The sequence below is a fragment of the Oxyura jamaicensis genome, chromosome 3 (genome assembly GCF_011077185.1).
Source record: "Oxyura jamaicensis isolate SHBP4307 breed ruddy duck chromosome 3, BPBGC_Ojam_1.0, whole genome shotgun sequence".
NCBI classification, from domain to species: domain Eukaryota; kingdom Metazoa; phylum Chordata; class Aves; order Anseriformes; family Anatidae; genus Oxyura; species Oxyura jamaicensis.
This window is the reverse complement of record NC_048895.1, coordinates 4293661-4317667: the sequence shown is the minus strand read 5'-3', so window position 1 is coordinate 4317667 and position 24007 is coordinate 4293661. Positions and strand designations below refer to the sequence as shown.

At 36.4% G+C, this 24007-nt stretch overlaps 1 protein-coding gene across 1 annotated transcript in view; it reads right to left on the bottom strand.

Moving 5' to 3' along the window:
* Nucleotides 1-21807, bottom strand: part of LOC118164718 (protocadherin Fat 4-like) — a 43143-nt gene extending 21336 nt beyond the window's left edge. Inside the window, exons 1-23 of the mRNA XM_035322428.1 lie at nucleotides 21595-21807; nucleotides 19415-19486; nucleotides 16540-16700; nucleotides 15301-15345; nucleotides 14814-14909; nucleotides 14381-14470; nucleotides 13514-13624; nucleotides 12670-12786; nucleotides 11460-11550; nucleotides 10869-10981; nucleotides 10430-10603; nucleotides 9854-9982; nucleotides 9434-9589; nucleotides 8293-8473; nucleotides 7012-7145; nucleotides 5420-6364; nucleotides 4793-4918; nucleotides 4414-4668; nucleotides 4017-4115; nucleotides 3739-3911; nucleotides 2604-2752; nucleotides 1484-1791; nucleotides 658-927 (exon numbers count right to left, since the gene is read on the bottom strand). Coding sequence (XP_035178319.1) covers nucleotides 658-927; nucleotides 1484-1791; nucleotides 2604-2752; nucleotides 3739-3911; nucleotides 4017-4115; nucleotides 4414-4668; nucleotides 4793-4918; nucleotides 5420-6364; nucleotides 7012-7145; nucleotides 8293-8473; nucleotides 9434-9589; nucleotides 9854-9982; nucleotides 10430-10603; nucleotides 10869-10981; nucleotides 11460-11550; nucleotides 12670-12786; nucleotides 13514-13624; nucleotides 14381-14470; nucleotides 14814-14909; nucleotides 15301-15345; nucleotides 16540-16700; nucleotides 19415-19486; nucleotides 21595-21664 — 4065 coding nt within the window. The 5' untranslated portion in view covers nucleotides 21665-21807. The remainder of the gene's footprint in view (nucleotides 1-657; nucleotides 928-1483; nucleotides 1792-2603; nucleotides 2753-3738; nucleotides 3912-4016; nucleotides 4116-4413; nucleotides 4669-4792; nucleotides 4919-5419; nucleotides 6365-7011; nucleotides 7146-8292; nucleotides 8474-9433; nucleotides 9590-9853; nucleotides 9983-10429; nucleotides 10604-10868; nucleotides 10982-11459; nucleotides 11551-12669; nucleotides 12787-13513; nucleotides 13625-14380; nucleotides 14471-14813; nucleotides 14910-15300; nucleotides 15346-16539; nucleotides 16701-19414; nucleotides 19487-21594) is intronic.
* Between the last annotated feature and the right edge of the window lie 2200 nt (nucleotides 21808-24007).

Here is a 24007-nt window from a genome sequence, read left to right as displayed (position 1 = left end):
GTCTCAGAAGACTTTCTTCTGGACTACTTATCGTCCAGTTACATTACTTTAACCCTGTGCTTGCTTTCCAGGAGCTCCTTGCCCTGCTAAATAACTTAGTCAGCAGTAGAGATCCCATTAAAATACACTCATACATTATGGCTGATGCTGGACCAATTATTTGTATGCACAAACCTTAATTTAACTAATTAGTAGCAGTAAAATCAATGGAATCAGCTATAACAACTAGATGCTTACAACATGAATGTACTTGAATTAAACTTTTACATTTTTAACATGGAAATATAAATATAATTCAGATATTTTAAATCTAAGTACTGATGTTTTAAAAGCTAGAAAAAATGATGGAAATGAACAACATTATGGACCTGCAAAGCAGTAAAAGAAATACAGTGGTGGCAGCCTTACAATCTAAAATGGGCTGAGGAATACTTTACAGACTTCACAGTAAGATATTATATGACTATGATCCTTAAGATCTGATGTTCATGGGTCATTTATTCACTAATATCAGTTCACACAGCAGAAAAGCTTCTGGGTACGAAACATAACATTACTGAATTCTAGTGGAATTCACTAAGGTTGAGATTTTCTTGTGATGATTCAGTATTTTTTCCTGTTTTATATTGAGATTTTTTTTCAAACTTGTCAACTTACAATTATTTTCAGTTCATAAGTGTCTGTCATTTCTCTGTCTAAGGATTTTGTTGTCATCAGCTTGCCCGTGGAACTGTCAATACGGAACACTCCAGCAAAATCATCTTGTAAAGAATAGCTTATCAGTGCATTATCTCCTATATCCGTATCAGTAGCAGAAAATGCGCCCAAATCTAGACTATTTGCATTCTCAGGAAAAGATAGTTTTGTTTGAATCAGTGTTGAGAAAACTGGAGGGTTGTCATTGATGTCATTTATTCTCACTGTTACCTGTATTTAAAAAAAAAAAAAAAAAAAAAAAAAAAAAAGACATTCTTGAGCTGTAGAAACAGTATTCAAAGGAGAACTTAAATTCCTTTTAGTCTACAAAAGTCCACAGGGGAAAAACACCACCAGCAGCACAAAAGGATACATAACCAGCACTTTTCAGTATTTGAACGTTTTCACAACTACAGCATCTCAACAATTTATGTATTTATTTTTAATTCTCAGTTGCTACAAGCAAGATAAACTATAATTTCATTGGAAGAAAAATAGTAGGATTAATAATCTAGGGCTTTGGGACAGAACTATGCACAGAGTCAGTTCCGGTGTTAATAAGTTTCTCTGGTTATGGTTTGTTCATAGAGGAACTCTCAGGAAGTTATGCAATTTGTAAAGTTGACAGTATTTCAAAGTTGTAATATCTCCTCAGGAAAAAATGAAATTAAATTCAACAAGGCTCTCAAAATACTCATGCTTACTTAATCAATTACACTTATCTGGATTTTTTTCTTTTAATGTTATAAGCCTTTTTTTAAATAAAATAAAATGCAATATACTGTACCAAAGCAACAGCTGTATTGGGTGGCACCACAGAATCAACAGCTTCTACAAGGATGCTATATAGGTCATCATCTTCTCGATCTAGCCTGGCAATAGTCACAATGTCCCCTTGGTCATTAACAGAAAACTTGTCAGTATGTGATTTCAGAGAGTATGCTACTTGTATGGCTATGCTTCCAGTCAGAGCTTTCACAGAGCCAACAGCAGTCCTAACTGGTTCCTCTTCTGGAATGCTGAACTCGTAGGTGGAGCTTTCAAAAGTCAGTGCGAAGCCAGTGTCATTTACCAGCAAGTAGAGAGTGACTGAAACTAATGAGAGAAAAATATTAAAATATTAAAAATACTAAAATAGCAAAGTTGCTGGTGAAATAATCATGACCCATGCCCTATTCCCCTAGATTTTTGAGGAAGTAATATAAATTGACAGAAACTGGCAGGTGGGAAAGAGGAACAAGAAGGAGAAAAAAGAAAAGTGGCAATAATGAGTAATATATAACACATGACTTCTAGACCTAACCATTTATACCTAAGTGGGGTTCCACCGTAACCCCACTTCACTGATTACAGACAGCAGTGTTGCTTCAACACACTAGGACAGCAAGGATCACCAATTTGAAGTTAACAAGATTTCCTTTTTTTTTCTTTTCTCTTATGCTAAATTACTTTGTATCAAAAGAGAAGGGATATCCATAAAACCTCATGGTTTCAAATTCTGTCAGGGCCTTTCATCCTACATTATCAACATCAGTTGTTGTTCCTGTTCATGAGAAATCAAAACTATCCCTTAAAAAATACATGAAAAATACAATTACATCCATGTTACTGAATATTTTTTAAAAGAACTAAAATGTGTTTGGAGGGCAATTCCCAATTTGTTTAAACATTTCTAAATCTAAGGAAATACAGGAAAAATAAAAAAACACACTTCATCAGAAATATTTTAATATATCCTTCTAGAATGGCTACTGCTGCAGAGTACATTGAGCCCTTTTAGCATAACATGAATTCTAGCTCTAATTCATTTTGACTGGACAGTGATGGAATTCATTTCAAATTTCAACATTGGTAAATGTTACATTTCTGTGAAAAGGAAAAAAAAAAAGTGAAAAGAAATAGTTTACCGTTTGATGTAAGCTGAGGAACTCCATGATCAGCAGCAATAACTATTAGTGTAACAACCGTGTCAGCTGTGATATGGGTCAAGTTACTGCTGAGGATGATTTCTCCAGTATGGTTATTTATATGAAAATCATCAGAATGGTTCATCAGGCTATATTAAAGAGAAATCGGTATAACATTCATATTAATGACACAGAAAGAATCTACTACTTCCTGACACTTCTGTAACAAGCAACAAACAATTAGTATTTGCCTATTTATAAAGAATGGCTAAGCAAAATGTTTTAGCAACATTAGCCTAAATGTATCGGCCTTTTTTATTTCCCAGCATATCTTCCATACTGACAGCAAAAAAGACAGCATTCATGCCTTCAGTTCCCATTAGATCTCAAGCCTTTGATCTTCCCATGAATAGAAGGCAGCTACTGCACACTCATTGCATATTCAGCAATATAAGAAAAAAGAGGTGATTTCATTTGAAGGCTGCAGACCTGCTAACTCCTACTTCCTGCGCACTCTCATAGGTAACTGAATAACTCACAAGAACAAGTAATATGTTTAAGGTAGAATGTCATCTCACAGTTAAAAACACTATCCTTCAAGGCACTATTTTTAAACACCCACAGTTTTCTGACTGATTCATCTGTCCTTTTCAATCCATACTTTTCATGTCAATATGTAATTTCAATGATCCAAGAATCTTCCTCAGTTAATATTTTATGCATAGCCCATTATGGAAGTTACTGCTTCTTGATCTCCTCCTCCCAGAAAACAGAAGACATAAAAAGATAGTCCTTCCTGAAGATTTTTCTATTTTCTACTCAGAAATTCCAACAAGTCTATACAAAATTTCAGAAATTAAAACAAACCTTGGCTTTCAGTTCTTGTTGTTATCATTTGATTGCATTCACTTTTTTTTTTTTTTTTTTAATGGTATAATAATAATTCGATGAACTCTAAAACATGGAGTAATTGCTGTCCTCTTTCCTAAGTTTAAAAATCATTACCGGTTACAAGTTAATCACAGCACTGGTAAAATATCTACAAACAGGTCTTATCTTGTCACCAGTAAAAATACTTTGTGACAAATAAAAAGACTCTTCTGTTTCTTTAACAATAGATACTTATTAACCTCACCTGTAGGAAATGACGGAATTGTTCCCAATGTCAAGGTCAGTAGCAGACACTGATAGTACAGATGCTCCTTCTTTTGCTGTTGCTACACGTACACTGGCCGAGTATTGCGCTTTTGTGAACTGAGGAGCGTTATCATTCACATCTAATACTTGAATGCTGATGTATGTGAAATTCTGGCATGGTGACAGGAGAAAATCATGACTCAGAAAATGCACAGATGATTACGTTTTTCAATAAAAGCAAGTTGCAATGAAGAATAATGTGATCCTCTGTATTACCTGCCTTTGAGGAATTCCATTGTCAGATGCCACCAACAGCAGCTCGTACTTCTCTTTGGTTTCTCGGTCTACATAGCCACTAGCCAAAACAGTTCCATTCTAGAAAGGTAATACAGTTTAACACCGATCATGTTAATAACTCTTGTAAACCAAATTCTCTAAAGAGATGAAGAACTTACTCTCTCTGTTCACTTTTGGAGGAAAGCAATGTCTGACCAGTATGTCTTAGCTTTTGGACCTGGACTTATATTCCTGAACTAGTTTGTGTGCTGGTTTTGTTTTCATGTCTACTAGAACAGCTACTTCCTATTCTTTTTATCCTGTGAGAATACCTGTGCCAAGTAACCTGCTGAAAAGCAGTATCTAAATACATTTTTCAGAATATCCAAACCCTTACCTGTTGGATGCTATATGGATTATCCCCATCCTCAGCTGATAAGTAATAAGTAATTCGTGCATTCTCTCCCTCATCCATATCAGTAGCAGTTACATGTCCAACTATAGCAGGAGCAGCCAACCTGCGATCTCCCTCCAGAACTGCAAACTGGTATGGCTGCATCTGAAACTCGGGGTTATTATCATTGACATCCAGAACTGTGATGTGGAACAAAGCACTTGAACTAAGTCCATTCACTTCATCAACTGCCCACACCTGCCAAAGGAAACAAAATTAGTTGATTGCACTGCCATTTTAACCAGCTGATGAAGATACAAAAAGCAGAGAGGAGAATGAAGTAGAAATGAGCTAAAACTGCAAAGTCAGCCCTTAAATTTACTTGCAAAGTGAATCCAGATGTAGTCTCCCTGTCCAGTTCTGTGTCGTTCCTTAATGAAAGTATTCCAGGGAAATCCACAGTAAACGAAGTACTGTTATGAATAAAGTATCCCTGAGAAAAGCCAGCCTAAAAAGAAAACAGTTTAAGATTAAAATGATGAATATGTAAGTTTCTTTTTAAAATGCATATTTTATCAATATATTAATATGTGACATTTGTATACGACTTAAAGAAGTGCAAGTGCTTTGCAAAGTTTAGTAAATGAAACTTTCCAACCTGACCTATGGGAATAATGGATTTAGGCAAATAGAAACTGGGATAGTAGGAAGCCTCTGTGGGCTTCTCTATTGGGACCTACCCATCCCCTCCCTAAGGCCAATCCCCACGATGTGAGGAGCAGCAGTACAGTTTAGTGGGGTCTGAACTGGGAGAAATATTTATGCTTCTTTAAAGTACAGCAAACCAGAAATCTTTTCCTCCAAACCAGCTCACCAGTACTATGGTTGTATATGCAATTTCTTTATAAAGCAAGGAGATAAAGAAACAACTTTATAAAAAGCGGAGTGAAATTGTGTCATTTACTATTAAAGAAAAACAAACTATATCAGTTATACAACTGGTACCTACCTCATCCTCATCAGTAACACTAAATGAGTAGATAGGACTGCCCTTTTGTATGTTTTCAGGCACAGAAATATCATAAGCTGCCTGATCAAATTGTGGTGGGTTATCGTTGACATCTAGTATGTGGACAACAACAAGTGTCTTGTTGCTGAGACTTGGCTGCCCTCCATCTGATGCCTCTACTTCTACATCAAATTGCTTTGTGGTTTCATAATCCAGCTGCTGCCTCAGAAAGAGCTGGCCTGTGGTCGAATTGATAAGAAACATTGGTGAGGAGGTTGGAGGCTGCTGGTTAACAAGTCTGTACGTCACGAGAGCATTGGCCCCAGCATCCAGATCTGTAGCAGATACTGTCAGTAGTTCACTTCCATGTACTTTGTCTTCAGGGACGCTCACTTCATATCTACTTGATGAGAACACTGGATAGTTATCATTCACATCATCAATGATGACTCTTAAATTGAGAGCTGTAGAAAGCATGGGTTGGCCTTGGTCACTAGCAATCACTGTTAAATTATAGAAGTCTTGTATTTCTCTGTCCAATTCCTTTTTCAGCAAAATTAATCCTGAAGAGTCAATATCCATTTTTTCCTCTGTACCTCTCAGAGCATAAGTCACTAATCCGTTAAAACCACTGTCTATATCAGTAGCCAACACTGTGGTGACTGAAGTTCCAGCTGGCATGTTCTCCAGAATATGAATGGTAGGGTTGATTACACCAAACACAGGATGGTTATCATTGACATCTGTAACTTTGATGAACACAGTAGCATAGTCAGTAGTACTTCCATCTGACAAGGAAACATTTAGTGTGTAATTATTCTGGGATTCATAGTCCAGTTTAGTTTTTGTCCAGATGACACCATTGACATCGACGTCAAATGTAGCTGATTCTGTCAGTACTTTCAGTGTAACTGGTATATGAGGATTTAGAGATTCATATTTTACCTGTGTAAGATATAGAATATTATCCATAAATTAATTTAAACCAATAAGCTACTGCCTAAAAAGAATAGTTTTAGCTATGCCCAAATTCATCTTATAATTTTAGTAATTAAAAGTAAGAGTCAAGCCACAACGTACAAAAAATACAGCTGGAGAGGACTGCTTCTTATTGGAACACTACGAAGACAGAAATGTAAATACATATAATACGTAATAAAACTATCAGACTACAATTTAACCCTTGGTTCTGCCTTCCTTTACAATAATAATAATATAGTAAAAAATTAACTAACTCAGGCAGCCAATAAATCAAAACACTAAAACACATTATGTTCTCTCCAATTTGGTGTTAGACCTCCCATCTGTCTTCAGAACTGCATCTAAGAAAGAGCTATCACAGTACACTGTAGTAGCCAGATTGTCTAAGCATTTTTTTAATTAAAACGGGAGCAAGTTCTAGAGCCCTCTTTGAAAATACCTTTGTGAATGTTCTCTAATGGGAAATCTCCATTCAATAGCTAAATTTAAAACCCTACGACTTGATATATCACCAACAAATAAGTGAATATTGCTTATCCTGGCCTTTCGGCCAGGAAAGGCCAGGAAAAGGCCAAAACGGCCAGGATAAAGTAAAGAGTAGTCATTCTTACTCTTGTTACTTCAACAGGACTGACTCTCTCTTCTTCCACAGATGCATTATACATTTTTGGAATAAACTGGGGTTTGGAATCTCCTACTGCAGCAATGTGTACTGGCACGGATGAACTTCTTGGAATTACCCCACCTGGAACAAAAAGAAAACGATCTCTCAACATATGCACAAAATATCTTCAGTCTAAAAAAAAAATATATATATATATGTATATATATATATATATATAAATATATATATATATACACACACATACACACTTTTCCACTGGTACTGATTTTTTTTTCATCCTTACTGCTATACTATGGTACTGCTGAGAGGTCCTAACCAAGATCTGAGTTTCATTTATTGGATGTTACGCTTCCAGTACACGAACTCGAATACACACCACAAGACATACTACCTATTTAGCACAGACAGCCATAGAATGCAGCAATGCATCTCTTGTGTAATTGTGTTCCCTCCAGTACCCATTTTACCCACACAGCCATGATTCAAAGACACACAGCTCATAATGAGCAAATCAGATAGAGGAAAATCAGAAGGCTGAAAAAAAAACAAAAAACAAAAAACAAAAAACAAAAAAAAAAAAAACAAAAAAAACAAAAAAACAAAAAAAAACAAAAAAAAAAACACTTTGGATGCTCATGTTAGCAGGAGTGGGATACCCTTCCTAGGTTACATTTATCTCTGTCCTTACTCAGATTATGAATGTTCACTGATTTCTCCATTATTCTTTTAAACCAAAGAAACCCTCAATAAATATGTCTAAGGAATTGTTTTGGCATCTCCTTAGTTTTTCTACACTTACATGGATGTGAAAACACAGAGCAAGTTACTTATCATATTTTAGTTTTGTTTTATTCCCTGTTGATGGATGACTGAATTATAAACTCCTAGCTTGTGCCTGAATCTCATAATACTATCCTGTGCAACACCAGTCAACAATTAAGTTAAGGGAAGGTGTGAGATTTATGTTATTTTGCAGGTTCTCATAGCCACCAGGCAAAGGGAGAATTGATAGCATCAGCAGGAAGCAGTTTTACCAGAGATGGAGATATTACTATTACTTTGGATGAGTAAGACAGCAATCTTCTCATCGTCAAGAAAAAAGAGCAAGTATTTTTCAAGTCTAGGAGCCTATTTTGACAGCATTCCTTCAAGAAAACAAAACAAAAACAAAACCAACCAACCAACAACAACAAGAAAAATTCCCAAAGAAAACAAACCCCTTCACTTGGGGGTAGTTGTGTGGAACTGTACTAAAATCTTGTCTTACCATCAGTAGCTGTTATCCACAAGACAAAGTCCTTAGACTCATTGACTCCTAATAGGATTACTGTTTTTAAACTGATTTGTCCTGTGGATGTATCCAAATCAAAGTATCCATCTTCATTGCCACCAGCTAAGGTAAAGCTTATTTGTCCATTTATTCCATCATCTGGATCAGTAGCAGCAACCTGTAGAGAAAAGCTAACTTTATTCTAGTTTCTTATGCTATTATAAAGCAACACAGAATTCTTTATTCCTATATAGTCTGCAGAGAAAATCACTCATGTAGCAGATACTTACAAATTAGTATCATTTTTTTTCTTCATCTCTGATTTATAAAACAAACAAAACCAGCACAATATAGCAATATTAAAATTTGCTTATACCTTTAACTATTTTCCTGTGTGATCGGTGGGTTAAAACTCACTAAGAATGTTTGCTCTTTGATGCACACCCACTGTCGTTCCAGCAGCAAGAGTGAAATCTTGCACATAAGAAATTCATGTGAATGACACCAGGCTTATACTTCAGAAGGCCTGCTTCATAGTAATTCTAAAGTCACTGGAGGTAGATTGTTCAAGAGATTACATCAGGTGCCATTAAGTCAGTATACCTGGATATTAGTTTTGATAGTGACTCTCTATAAATTTAACCTCTTGAAATTTTTTTTTTGTCTTGGTTTCCCCTGTTTCATTTGGTTAACTAATTTACCCTCTTACAAAAAGTATATTGTATCTACAAGTTAACTATAATTCTTCAGCATTAAGCTGCCTTTCAACAAATTTTACAATTATATCATCTTCTGGACTTCAGCCGCATTCAGTCTTCATTAAACACCTTGTAAACAACTAAGTCCAAGATTATTATTTTCTGTCTCATGTTTGTGGAATTCAGAACCTAATATATATATTTAAAAAGTCCCGTATCATTCATTCCCTAACCTCATACACGATAAGAGCATCCACGACAATGAGTTTGTAGAACATCAAGATATGTAAGCTTTTAAATTAAAGGTAGACTGTTTTTGAACTCAGAGGAGTTCAGAAAAGATCCCTTGTTCAAAAGGACCAGTATACAAATTGAAGCAAGGACTTGTACATACATTCAACTTAAACAAAAATGACATTTTTATTTAGTACTTCAAGTACCTGAAGAATGGACATTCCTGCAGTCATATTGATGAAAATAATTTGTTTATATGGCGTGCCTGTAAAGGTCGGGGCGTTGTCATTTTCATCTAGCAAGAAGATGCTGATTGTAGACTGGGCATTATAGTGTGGTTTCAAATGATCTGTAGCATTGACCTTGAAAATGACGCAGGAAAATTATTGCTTTGTTCAAACACATTTTCTAAAAATAGTAAGAGACGAACAGCAATTATAAGCCACATAAACTACATCACTGTACTGGTATTTCCTTCCAGATAGTTCTAACGTCAAAGTCCAGATTTGATTCTTCAGACAAGCTGCTGATTTACTTTAGTGAGAGTCAGCCTCTTTCCATGACAGATTAGATACCACTTGCTTGCTTCAGCTTGCTTTGGAAAGGAGGCGGCTTATTTTTAATACCTGTAGATGAAAAGATGGTGTTTTCTCCCTATCCAACAGTGTGGAGTTCCTCACAGTTAGGATCCCATCGTGACTTAGCTGGAACGGACTGTCAGCTGGAGTGAGACTGAATGTTCCCTGGAATCCTCCCTGGAAACAAAAATGATATTTGTTATTAAACAGGACAACCACTTAGGATATTTTCTTCTTATTGTCCAGGTGGAGAGCATTTAACCTTCTGATTTAATTGAGTTTTTGGTTCCACAAAAAGAGGAGTAAGCAACTTGGAAGAAATACATCACCAAGGCTGAGGGCCACTTGCAGTTTTGTGTCCATTTTGCACTTCTGTACTTTCATATTTGGGACCTTTTGCAAACCAGAGGAGTTTCATTCCCTAGCCAGACAAAATTTACTCTTTGGCTGCATTACTCTCCCTCTCAAAGAAGTTAAATTTAGTTTGTTATGGTTAAACATATTGAGATAGTCAGAATTAATATCTATAGCACTATTCACTATACCCATACAGTGTAAACGCATTTTATGTTATGTTTCAGAAGTACAGTATTTGTAGCGACCATAACTACACTATCATTTTACCTCATCTTTGTCAGAAGCTGTTACTTCAAGAACTTGACTCCCATCTGGCAAATTTTCTGGAATTGAGACACTGTAGCTTGGCTTTGACAATTCTGGAGGATTGTCATTTACATCTTCAATAGTAACCAGAACAATTGCATCAGCTGTTTTGAGATTATTGTCCTGCTGAGCTGCCTATAAAACAGAGTTTGTAGCTGTTAGTTCCATACCCAGATAACATTGAGCTATTCCACCTTAATACAAAGAGATAACTACATATGTTCAGTGAACTAAGGCTCCCTTTATCCTATGTTTTAAATGACATGCGTAATGAAGCCTTGATACCAACTGCCCCTTAACATTACCATGTTATAAACTATTAACAGCAACATGGATTCTGGCACTAGTTTATGAAATGGAGACCCAGTATTAACATACTGAACTGTAAAACAATAATTACCATAATGCCCACAACAAGATAGGGACACTGTTCTCTGTCAATTGCAGTCTTTACTTCCAATACTCCACTGTCAGCATCAATTGAAAAGCTTTTGTCATAGGCTGGGGGTTTCACTGAAAAGCAACAAAATACAGTGGGTTAATGAGAATGAACTACAACAGTAAGTCCAATCTGTTCTTTCTCTGACCGTTATCTTCTCAACCATAGCAAAAACGAGCAAACATTCCAGACAAAAGGCTTTTGTTTTTTTACCCCTTCAAACGCTCTGTCCAATTTAAGAAAAACACACTTCAAGAGTCTCAGATTTAAGCATCTCATAAGCTTTTAACAGTTCTGTCAGAAGGAAAATGTCCCTATGAAATTGATATTTCTTGAATGGAAATTCTGAATAGAAGCCTCTAAGTTGACTTACACTTTGAATCAGGGATTGTTTACTGACAGGATGTTAAGAACATCTAAACATTTTTGAACAGCTAGACCTTGCTATAATGACTGAAATTAAGCTAACTCAGCTTGCAGAGCAGAAATACCTAGAGCTCTTTCAGAGCAGAAATATCTTCAGAATATCTAGAAGAAAATAAAGGCTCTTACCTAATTTGATGCTGTAAACCACTTTTTCATTTATACCTATGTCTCCATCTGCAGCAAATATCTTCTCTGGGAGAATAGCCACAGGACCCACCTAGAAAACATACACAGCTGATTAGCTAAAAGCAATACACAGAAACTTAAATGTTGTCATTAATTAAGTCACAGTTTTGATTTAAGAAAGTCAGGTTGGATGGGGCTTTGAACAACCTGATCTGTTTAGACTGGATGATCTTTGATGGCCCCTTCCAACCCAAGGTATTCTATGATCTAATCATTGGGATCCAGGAAAAAAAATCTGTCTGTCACATAGCGTTTACCAAGTGAAATGCTGAGCAAAATGCTTGAAGGATATACCATGTTTGCTTTAAGAAGCACCAGACTATGTAGCAGTAGTCACTGATGGAATTCATGTTAACAACACTGAATGTCTCAGTTCCACTGCTCTCTGGGAAAACAATATGTTAGTCTACACTACTAATAAAAGCAACATTTTATTTTAAAGATAATACCATTTTAGAAGATCCAAAAGGATTCCTTTCAGATAATTAAAGATGAACTTCCAGCAAAAGGGACACTAAAGGTATAACACCAAAAGCATTTGTGGTTTAAAATAGATTAACATGAAGATAACGATAAAGAAATAATACAAATAATAATGATCTATTTTAATGTATTACTTTAATAATGCTGCACTGTGATTTTGTTTTGTTAATACATACAGAAGCACGAATTAATCAAATACATTCCAAACAGAAATTACAACATTCCCTATATAGAAAAAAATTACAATATCATATAAACCTCAGCTTACAATTCAGATTCTTATTTTGCTTACTTGATTGTAATAAAGTATGAGGGAATTACATTATTTAAAACTGAAACCAGGCAGCTAACTCCAGGACTGATGGGTAGTCAATCACCCTTCCAAGTTTACAGTACAAGCCCTGTTGCAACTTCTGTTATTTTTTTTTCCCTCCACAGAAGAATCTTTTTCTGTGGAAGAAAATTTGATATTTCATGTAATATGTGGCCTCTCTACTTGGTACTTGGAGGCCTACTGTTGATGGGAATCACCAGTTGGTACACATCAAAGCAACCTTCCATTAACCTTCAATCTTAAGCAGCTCAAAGAGAAACTTTCCTTGAGAGAAAAACTCTGTGGACAGGAATAACCTATTTCCATTTGCAGCATTCAGTGAAAAGCTTTTACCTCATTTTCGTTGATTGTTCCATTGTACGCTGATTGTCTGAAATAGGGGTTCATTGTGTCATAATCCTGTACATGAATTATCACTGAGGCATTATCGCTCTTAGTTCCAAATCTTTCCTACATTCCAAGAGAAAGAAGAAAATAAGAAACATTGTGATGAAAGAGCAATTTTTCAGTGGAAAATACAGCAGAATATTATTATTTGTGCTTTGTAATGCCTACATTCCTAATCTAAGAACTCTCACTTTATCAAATTCTTCCATTTAAAAATTCAATTATATTAATAGTACTATCAAAAGGTAATTGTTCTTAGGTATTAATTTTTTTTATCAGGAATGTATTACAGAATAGTACATATGATGTAGTAACAGTACATGTGCTGCAGCTGTACTTTTTCCTAGACAATGATTTTTTGTTGAATTATTTCTTTTTACTCTTAAAAGGCATCAAAGGCAAATGCATATTTAAATCTCAAAAAGACACAGAAAAAGACTGCAGATGGTAAGCTACAGCAGTAACAGGATGTTAGATGTGCCGGAGTGACTAGGTGAATATACGATAGAATAGTGAACAATAAACGTACTTACACACATACCTAAAGAAATGGACCTAGAAAGAAACTCGGGCTGATATTTAAGGGGAGATTCAAGTAATGGCTTAAATATTTAAGAATATGCTACTTTGCCTCCAAGTATGAGCAAAAACGCAGGCAGAACTTTTGATTTAGAAACTCCCTAAACTGTAGATTTATAGAAACCAGGATGTTATAACAACAGAAATATCACTAGATTATATATATTAGGTACTATATTGGTTCTTTTTCTTCTTCTAATTTATAGCATACCTTTGCTTGGACTGTTAAATTGAAATGGTTGATCTTGTTGTAATCCAAAGTTTTATTCACCATGATGTTTCCATCTCCTTCCCTTATATAAAAGTAATCAGAGTTTGGACCCTGAAAAATGAATCAATCACGTTTTACATGATTAATAATGAAATACATTTTCTTTTCTCTTCCCACCTTTATTATTAGAGTATTCTTTAAAACAAAACAAAACAAAACAAAAAAAAAAAAAAAAAGAGGGGGGGACGGGACCATGAGTCTGCCTAACGCCACCTCTGAAAAATGCAGACCCTCTTCAACACATTCTATTGCCTCTCCCCTCAGTGCCATTATAATTTTTATCCAATTTATCACATCCTATGGTCAGGAACTCAAGATCAGATGAATGGCATCATAAACTATAAAAGAAGCAGAGACAGTAAGCTCAGATGCAGAGATCTCCACAGCAGATACCTAAAGTTAGTTGAGATAATCTTATTTTAATGGCTTACATTTACACCTCATAAGGACTAAAGATCAACAAGAAATCTTGTTGGCACAAACTTCAGAAAGAGGGGAAAACATTTCACTCCTGTTTCTAAAAAGGACCACAATACAATGTTCCTTAGCTGTAGCTGGATAGTATCACAAAACATTTCTCAAACATTAATATATAGATTCAGGGCTCACTGCATGCTAGGCTGGTCTTGCAGTACAAGTTACTGTGGTTGTCACACTACCCTAATATTAAATGGTCTTTCTGATGACAGAATTTTGCTGATCTGTAATAACAACATTATAGTACAAGTACTTGAATCAGGTCACAGGCTATACTTGTATGAAATGTAGACTGCTGTTCACAGTCTCAGATAAACAAAGGATACTCACCCAAAGACTGTAACTAATAAGGCTGAAATCAGGTGTCAGATCTTTATCCTGAGCTTCCACTTTTATAACTGTGGAATTTATTGCAGATACCTAGAAGTAAAGATCATCAAATGTTTGGTCACAACCCCCTTTTGCTATCCCTCCAAACTTCCGTCAGGAAAACTTAGCCACCCCTTTAGCACATGCAAATTACTTCCAATTTCCACTTTAGGTCAGATAGCTGAATGTTCCTTCTTCACCCAATGCCTCCAGCTAGGGTGCATGCAGCCCAGCCTTTCTGTTCCACAATCACATGAAGGCATATAAAAGCCACATAAGAGTGCAGGTTATTACTAAACTTTGATGTGGCTGGATTAGAACCTTACATGTTTTGGCCCCAGAAAGTAATTTCAAAACACCACAAGAAAAATTATTCACAGGTGCTATAACCCACCTCGGATACTGAAGCGTTATATTGACTTTGTAGAAATTCTGGAGAATTGTCATTAATATCTTGCAATAGTAAATCCCGTGCATTCTCTATCTCAGGCTTCATAAGAGAAGCAAAAGACATATTAGAAGTGACAGCAATGAGGCAGCAGCATACCACTAACATTTAATTTCATCATATAAAGTGAGACCTTCAAAGAGACACTCCCTCAGTTCTAAAAACTCTGTAATGACAGTGTCAGACTACCAGTTCAAACAATGCAGTAGAAAGTTTGTGAAATACTTTGAAATTAATTTTTCTTTTCTTTTCTTTTCTTTTTTTAATTTACCTGAGAACAAAAACAGTCATTCAAATTGGTATCTTTAAAAAAGATACCTTCTATAAGATATTCTTAACTCATAATACCTTTAAATGAAATAGTATTTCAGAAAATAATAGTTTGGATTAAACTTAGACAAAAATTACTGTTGATTACAAAACTTTTACTTACCATTCCAGTTCTTTGGCAAACAACAGCATAAAAGAGATGGTCACTCTAAAAGTTAACAAACAAGCAAATAAATAATATTATCAATTAATTCCTAACACATTTGTCAAAGAATCTTTAAGTCAACATATATATTATGAAGTTGTACAAAACAACTTCTAGTACTTGAATCTTCAGACATGCCGTGCTGAGTTGACAGTGAATTGTTAATCTGATTCAGTTACATGAGCATACTTTAGCTGAGGTTTACATTTCAATATGCTGTACCAAAATAAATAGTTTATAATATACTGCAACTTCATTACAGATTATTAATGGTAATGTTTAACTGGCTGCCATTCATCTACTGCTGGCATTTGTCCACGCAGATCTCATCATCCGTATACTGGCTATTTTCCCTAATAGAAAATTGACAGGGAAATGGACAATATTCATAACAAGCATAAAAAGTGTCATAAAGTTGTCGAGAAAATGTCTTAGTCCATTCAGAAAAATATCCAAATGAGCAATTGAAGTGTTAATATTGTAATATATTTTCATCAATTAGAAATCTTGATTGTAATGTCGTTTTTTAAAACTGTGGTTTTTGTATGATTGAATCCTGTCAAGTACAAGTGCTAATCTGGAATAGTACTTGTACAAAAAGCAGCCTTGGGTTACTCTGCAGAACCGTACAAGTTTCACATTCAGAGAAAAATTCACTGAGGAAAAAACATTAGTATTGCTTTATAGATCACTGGTAGTCCTACAGAGCAAGCACAGCCTAGGAAGAAGGGGATTGATTCCTTTTGCACATCAGCCAAGAGCGGCCAATGGATCTATTGTGTGCGGTTAAATGCTTACATAAATATTCATAGGATTAAGGATTGCCTTCTACCAAATTTTATCTGATCCGTCCCACTTTGATCAAATAATTCATGTTAATAGGAGATAAATTTTAGGAAAAATGACACCTATCTTAACCGAGTATTTACAACTTTTATTACAAAATTCTCTTAAAGAACCACCTTGACTGTCAGATCCTAGCTAGATTTACAGCTACAGGAAATTGAAGGAATTTAACATAGATATTACTGAGAAGTAGATACTGTTGCCTCTGCTGTTATTTCAGATAAGTAGTATTTTGAAACAACCACCTGTATCATGAAAGAATGAATACATAAGATTTATGCCTTAGTCTGCTTCTTTTCACCTGTAGAGAAAACATTTGTATCTAGATTTTACATTCAGAGAAAGGAATACCTCAAGAAAATCAACATCCAGTGGCTGACGAGTCCTCACTGTTGCATTATTAAACCTAGAATCATATGCTAGCTCCACATACGGTAAGTGTTCGGGGAACAAATATTCTTTTAATCTTAAATTTACGTTGGGTGGAATATTTGTAATCCATTCTATATCACCTGTAAGAGAAAATGTAATACATTAGATTGCTAGCTAATTAGTGAGATCAATTTAAGTCCTCATAAGTATAGTGCACAAGTGTATTGATGGGGTTTTAACACCATGCAAATTCACTCATTCAATATATTCACACTCGATGACTTTATACCTGATAGTAAAAATCTTGGCACAATTTACACCTAAATTTCCACCCTTTCCTGGAAATAACTTCATGCTGCTGCAATTTTTTCTTTTCACATTTAGGCCCATGCCTGCCATTTGTCCCACACAGATAGGCTTTCCTGCACAGGGATTGTCATCAGTGAGATGCTAGTTAGGGTCGCATGGGATGAGATTCACTATTTTCCACTCATAAAGTCATTTCATCTTTCTCAGTTGAATCTAGCAAGCAGACAGAATCCAGTGTGAATCTGGATTCAGGCTTGTTGTTTAAATGTTGATTTTGGTTCAGAATAGACAGTATATGTCTTCTCCTTTAATCTATTCCTATATGTACAAAAAACTTAAACATTGAATACTGCAACCTTTGAATCACTTTGAATGCAGTTTTTCTACAATCAAACATTTCTTGTCTTGAAAAGATTATAAATTGTTATTTGTAATTATAATTGCTCAGATTAAACTCCCTATTGTTCTGGTAGTGAGTACATTGCTTGCTTTGTTAAAGTGATCTGTGTTTGAAAGTGTGTTTGAAATGTATTCTCGTAAATGATCCAGTGTGGTGTTACTGGCAATTTTATTAAAGTTATCCTCCTCATATTTATCGAGACATTTGTGTTTATGAAATAATATGCGTCTTCTCATGGAACGTCATCTGGATTGCAAAAAAAAATAAAAATAAATCCCTCTCCTCTCCCAAATCTTTCCTGACATCTCAGATATTTTTTGCGATCCTCAGGAAACTTGCTGGTTCAGTTTTTCTCACTCCGTTATTTTTTGTACTTCATCATTACCAGTTTAGGCCAGTAAACCCTTGCTGTAGCAGCCCCATCTCTAACCTCCACATGCAGACTCGTTATCCTGCTCTGTAAGGAAGGGAACAAACAGCTTGTCTTCCTCCAACAGCAGGGAGTGCCTGGAACATTCTCGGGTACCAGCCCAAAGATACCAGGCTATAACTACACGCAAGGATAAAGTCCAGTCAGATGACAATAAGCACAGAACACAATTGGGCTGTGTCTCAGGAGCATTGCAGTGGTGCAATGTATCACTATTTTGTGTGCAGTTGAAACTGTTGGAAGAAATAGTTCTTTGAAAATCTCTCTTAGCTTGTGTACTGTGTATACTGTGTAACCTTGCATCCAGAGTTGGATACATTTAGACAAGAACTACCAAGCAGCTGCCTCACAAATAGTATTCTGTTCAGAAGAGAGACCGCCACTTTCTAGCAAAAAAAGGAAGTGCTTAGAACAATTTAAGCTGTTTTTCCCTCTTGGTTATTCATTACAGATGTGTCAGCACATAGACTTATTCATATGATAATGCACAAAGGGCCAAACTTACTGCTAGTTGTTTAAAACTAAGTGAAGGAGATTCAGGGTGCGGGGCCTTTCTTTTTCTTTCTATCCCCATGCTAGAGTCAGACGCAGTGGTTATGCCCTCACAAAAATGTTTCTACATTGTTTGGAGGAAAAAAAAAAAAAAAAAAACACTACTCGGAATGGTGTTTTCTGTATCTTGTTGAAAGCCAGAAGTATTTAAGACTGCCTGTGGACATTCAACATGGGCCTGGTACATGTTTTCTTGAGGTCCTAAGAGTTACCACCTATCCTGAAGGGTATGCTTCTGCCACAACCTAGACTTTGCCTTGTGAAATCACTGTATACCTGTCAGGCATGACAAACCCTGACTGCCTGTAACACACAGGGCTATCACAGATAGCAGCACTACCTCTTACCTAACAGCAATAACCTCTCTGGTTAGGTGTGGAAGGAAGGATGGAGTTATGCCCTGTTCTTCCTCAAGTGTGATTTTGTCTCCAAGGCACAGGCACACCTTTCCAGACAGCGTAAGGAAGCACAGTAAATGTGGGGGTAAATTAATGTTAACCCCATCAGGTAGCACGAATTAAATAATCAGTAATGGTGGAATAATAGTGCGCTACACTAACACACAAAACTAGAATAGAAAATGCAAATACGTGGAGCAGACAGCATTGATCCTGTACTTCCCTGTACCGTAAGCCTGCTTGTTCTTCTGCATCCCATCTACTCTCCCTACTGTCCCTAACAAACCAAAAACTGGCCTACAGAAAGGCTCCAGTCTGAAGCAGAACAGGCCCCAGGAGCAGAGCAGAGCTGTGGTTCTTCCTGTGTCAGAGGGAAGAGATCAGCTTTTGTGGGCTGACTGGGCAATGTGAACTGTAAACATCTGTATGTTATGCTGTACTTGCTTCCTTTGTCCTTGCCTGCTATGGCTACGAAGACAGTGAGCTCCTTAGAACAGTGAATTTTTTATTTTTATATATTTATTTACCCTACTAAGCATATTATAGACTGAATTTCATCTGAACTTTCACATTGTTGCAGGCACTGATTCACCACTGGCAGGGAGCAGTATGCCACCTAGGCTGCTGCTGCATCCAGCCATGAAAACTGTTGTAAAAATATCAATAATACAGTTTTACTATAAATTACAGGTTATGTGAAACATTAAAGTACTATGTGCATGAGAGAGCAAATCAGAGAATTCTAGGATCCAATAATGATTTTACCTGTATATTCATCAGGGAAGGCTGACAGCAGGAGTAGGTTGGGTGTCGTGTCACAATCTATAGTTGTTTTTTCTAAAAAGAAAATGAAAAGTTACATACAAATGACACAGAGGGATCATTTCCAGAAATTGCATGAGGTAAAAAAAGTCTCATACTATATAGAACATGTACACATGGATTTAAATTCATCTGAAAGATTTATCGTGGTGGTACGTTGACATAATTTTCAGAGTTTAAAACAACACAACATTATTTGGAGCAGATGAATATCGGTGGCTTGGCCCCAATCTATCCTTGCCCCTGCCAATTTTTTTCAGTTAAGAACTTAAGTTAAAGATAAATAGCTATCAAAAAAGGTTGAGAAAATGACTAGTTAGAGGATTGCCCTTCCTTTGTACCTTGACCAGAGTGAAACTTGAGCTTTATTGCTTAACAATAATGAATCACTGTATATTAATGTTCTGCTGAACATTTGCGGAAATCGTAACCAAAACTCCTTCTGGACCATGTCCTTGCAAACATTTTCTACTCCCAAGAAATCTTTAAACACAAACAATTCCACCATTGAATTGTTAGCAAGAAAAAAAAAAAAAAAAAAAAGATAAAGGTGCTCATTTGCCCGAAATTTATACTCCTTAATTTTTATAGCAGTTGGCACTTTTAAAGTATGGTTTTATCCCAACAAGTAGCTTTCTTAAGTGATTTACACCATACCTCAATGAACCCTCTCTACATTTCCTCTAAATTATAAAAAGGGATGGACTTCTTTTCTAGATCTACAAATAGACACAGAGAAGTCACACCAGATTTTCTCCTCCTTTCCTGAGCAGAATTACTCAGCAAAGCTGCCATAGCTCCAGCTATATTCTGATGGATATTTGTGTATCTTTCGTGGTCTCACATGGGCTTGCATCAATGTTAAGCACATCCCCACTCTTCTCCTTGTCACCCTTACTGCGTATTCAAATTGATAGCTAGTAAAAGAAATAGTGGACTATTTCTGCCCATTAGGCTGATGCTCTCAGATTTGCACCACCCTACAGAATCTCTTTTATAAGGAAGCAACGGACAGATTTCTACACAAGTAACTGAACAAACTCCTAAAGAATACTTCTACAATGAGTAGCTGCTGTTTACAGGAGTAATTTGCTGCCTCCATCTCTATGTATCCAAAGCCTACTTTGGAAAGCAAGGCTCTGTACTACTGAAAAAGATCAGAAAGCTGGAAGCTTGGAATTGGTATAAATGTTACAATGTAGCTTAATAAAGGAAATTCAATAATAAAATAAAAGCTCTTGTTGCTCATTTTTTTCCTCCTAGAATAAAAAGTTTTGCTCAGCCATTCCTGGCAATTCTCTGGAACCAAGCAGAGTCCTAGAATATCCTGTGTTGGAAGGGACCCACAAGGACTATCAAGTCCAACTCCTGGCTCTACACAGGACCACCCACAAATGAGACCCTATGTCTGAGAGCACTGCCCAAATGCTTCTTGAACACTGGCAGGCTCGATGCTGTGATCACTTCCCTGGGGTGCCTGGCCCAGGGCCCAGCCACCCTCTCAGTGAAGAACTTTTCCTAATACCCAGCCTGAATTCCCCTGAGAAGGAAAGGACACTTCAGCATTTTCACTGTTGTGGAGTTTCTAGCCAAAGTTGGAAGGACCAAAATTATGTTTAGGCACTCAGACCCTCTTTCCACACTCAGATTTAGCTACGGATGGCGCAGTTCTCACTTTCTGGAAAAGAACTTTTTAATGGAGTCATTACCAGTACTAAGAATACCAGGTATGGAAGTGGTAACTACTCCAATCTAATTTAACAGAACAACAGCAGAAAGGAATACAAGTGAACCCAACTTCTGAAGTACACCTTGCCATACTCAGCTTCAGTCTAGGTATCTTATTCAATGTCAGCTGTAGATAGAAAATAATGAAACCTTAAAGTTCAACAAGAACTTGTAAAAGCCCACCGTAAATACAATAACAATGGTTTTCAACTTGTGGTCACAGAGCCTCTTAAGGTCCACTTTCATAGGCACCAAGAAGATTGCTCAATCAGATATCGTTATTTTATCCGTCAACAGACCAAAGTATTTAAAAACTCTAGGACAATATAATTTTGTTCTATTTCAATAAAAACAAGGCTAGAATCATAAACATTTATAAAAATAACATTACTTACTTTGTGCATCAAGACAGACGAACGTAACCCAACTGATCAAAACAAAACTCACAGACCTTGAAAGCGCCATTAGTACCGCAGTAAAAATACACTACTGAAGGCCAAAACAGATGGTTGTTTTCTCATATACAATAACTGTAAAGAATCATTTCATTTGCTATATCAGAAGTTCACAACTATCTTGACAAATGCTTCAATGACGAAGGAAAAAAACACAATAAGCCTCTGAGAAAAACCCACAGACTATATAACACCCTTATCATTTTCAGCGTCTGTGATCAAAGTCCCTTTTGGGCAATAAAAATAAGCCAACAAGGAAATAGCACTTTTTGTGCTACAGCACAAACAACAAAAGCTATTTTTAATTTTAGTATTTAATATAGTGATAAAAATTAATAAATTTGCTATTTAGTACTCGCAAGATGTCCTGACCAATAGGAGAGAAACATATATATTCCCTGGAAAAGAACATTAAATGGGGTGCCAAATAGGAAAGGAACAAATGTTGCCCCTCTTGATCTCTTAATAATGGTAGATTATCTTCTCACAAGCCTGTTCCACAAGGAATAAATATAAAATTCCTGTTAGGAGAACAGTAGTTACTGTGTGATGCGATGAGAACAGACACCTCTGAAACGTGCCTGGTGTTTTACAGATAGAATATGTTCAGAATAGGTTCAGTCGGCAGTCTGACTTCATTCAAGTCAACGTTTGACTTCAATTAAGCTTGCTCCAAGAAAAACAACAAAAAAAAGAGATGCTAAAAGCTTGCAGAAGACATTCAAAGACTACAAACGATTTGGCTGATCATGAAGTTTGTTTCAAAACTGGAGGTAAATATACCTTTAATTTAAAGGGACAACTAATCATGCAGTAATAAAACTGCTGCCAAAGCAAGGTGTTTGTGTTTGTGCCAGCACTTGTTTTGTCACCATGGATACAAAAGCAATTAGCTTCAGTGAAAATACCAAACAATAAAATTGCACATAACCAAAATAAAATAATCATTATGCTTTCTTAGCCTTAAGTAATCGAAATGGAAGTGTGGGAGCAGTTAAAGCAGAAGGTCTTGAAAGTATTACAAGTTTAATCATAGGCACCATCTCTTCTGAACACCACATTCAGCCATGTTTATGCAGTCTTTGATGTTATTACTACAGCAAATCTAAAGCAGTCATTTTTCTTCCCCTGCATGATTGCTCCCTGTATCCATGATGGCCAGGTCCTCGCAAGGTTATTCAGCAAACTACAGAATACAGATCTGTACACAAAATACCTCCTTGGAAGAAGAGTGAACAAGTAAAAATGTAGGCTAGGGATATTTTTCAGTGACAGAAATTTCCTGATTGCATTCACTGAACAGCATCATATAGATTTGTGCTATCTAAGCCAGGTCAGAGGCTACATTAAGCTCAAGCTTGTACCAAAAGGTTGTTCTAGCAACCACTACACTTGACCACTAGAAATATTTCAGTGCTGGAATCTTATTCCACTAATGAAGATTTACTTTTAGACAGTTCCAAATCACAGTAAAGGCAAAACAGCTTCACTATTTGAAGGGACCTCTAGTAGCAAAGTCAATGAAAAATCATGTAAGAACTTGAAGTATTAAACTCCACTCCTCATTATCTGTGGAAAGGCAGCCTAGAAGCTGAAGGATGTAGGCCATTAGTACACACAAACCCAATGCAAAAAACAATTTAAGTTCAAGGTCACATACAGGTAGGCACAGAATTAAAACTACTGCTCAGATGCAGCTCAGTGCTGTTTCCACTCTTTACAAGCTGCAATAGATGCTTAGCTGAGATGGTCCTAGTCAAAGGCTGCCATGCAAGATCCTTCCTTCAGCTCAGTAGTTGTTTTCTGAGATCAACACCCCAAGCTCAAAGAGAAGCATCATAACAGTGCCCTCACCACCCATGTCCCGTAACAGTCAATCCCTGGAATGAGTGGAGATGAAGATCATTTGTTTTCTACATTTAGTACCCAGGGAAAGAGAAGGACAAGCTGCATTGTAATGCCAAACAAGCTCTGTAACAGGAGGAATACAACCTGAAGGGGGAAGGGTGGGGTGGGAATAGAGATTTTAAAAAGTCTCCCCCTTTCTCTCCCCCCCAAAAAAGTAAAAAAAAAAAAAAAAAAAAAAAAAAGTCATTTCTGTAGCTGACAGTTGCTCAGAGAGGCGACAGTATCTAAAACACGACTAGAATATATCAGTCCAGCCACCAGCTATGTCTCTGAGGAATGTTAAGTGGTGAACACACAAGACACAACCACGGGAAGCAGCGGGATGCACACTTGTACCACAGCAGACTACAAGTGACAGGCATCTACCGAGGGCTGTGTGGGCGTGTGCAGTCCTCCCCAAACTGAGGAGGCTGCCAACTTTCAACACCAAATGAGTATCCAAAGC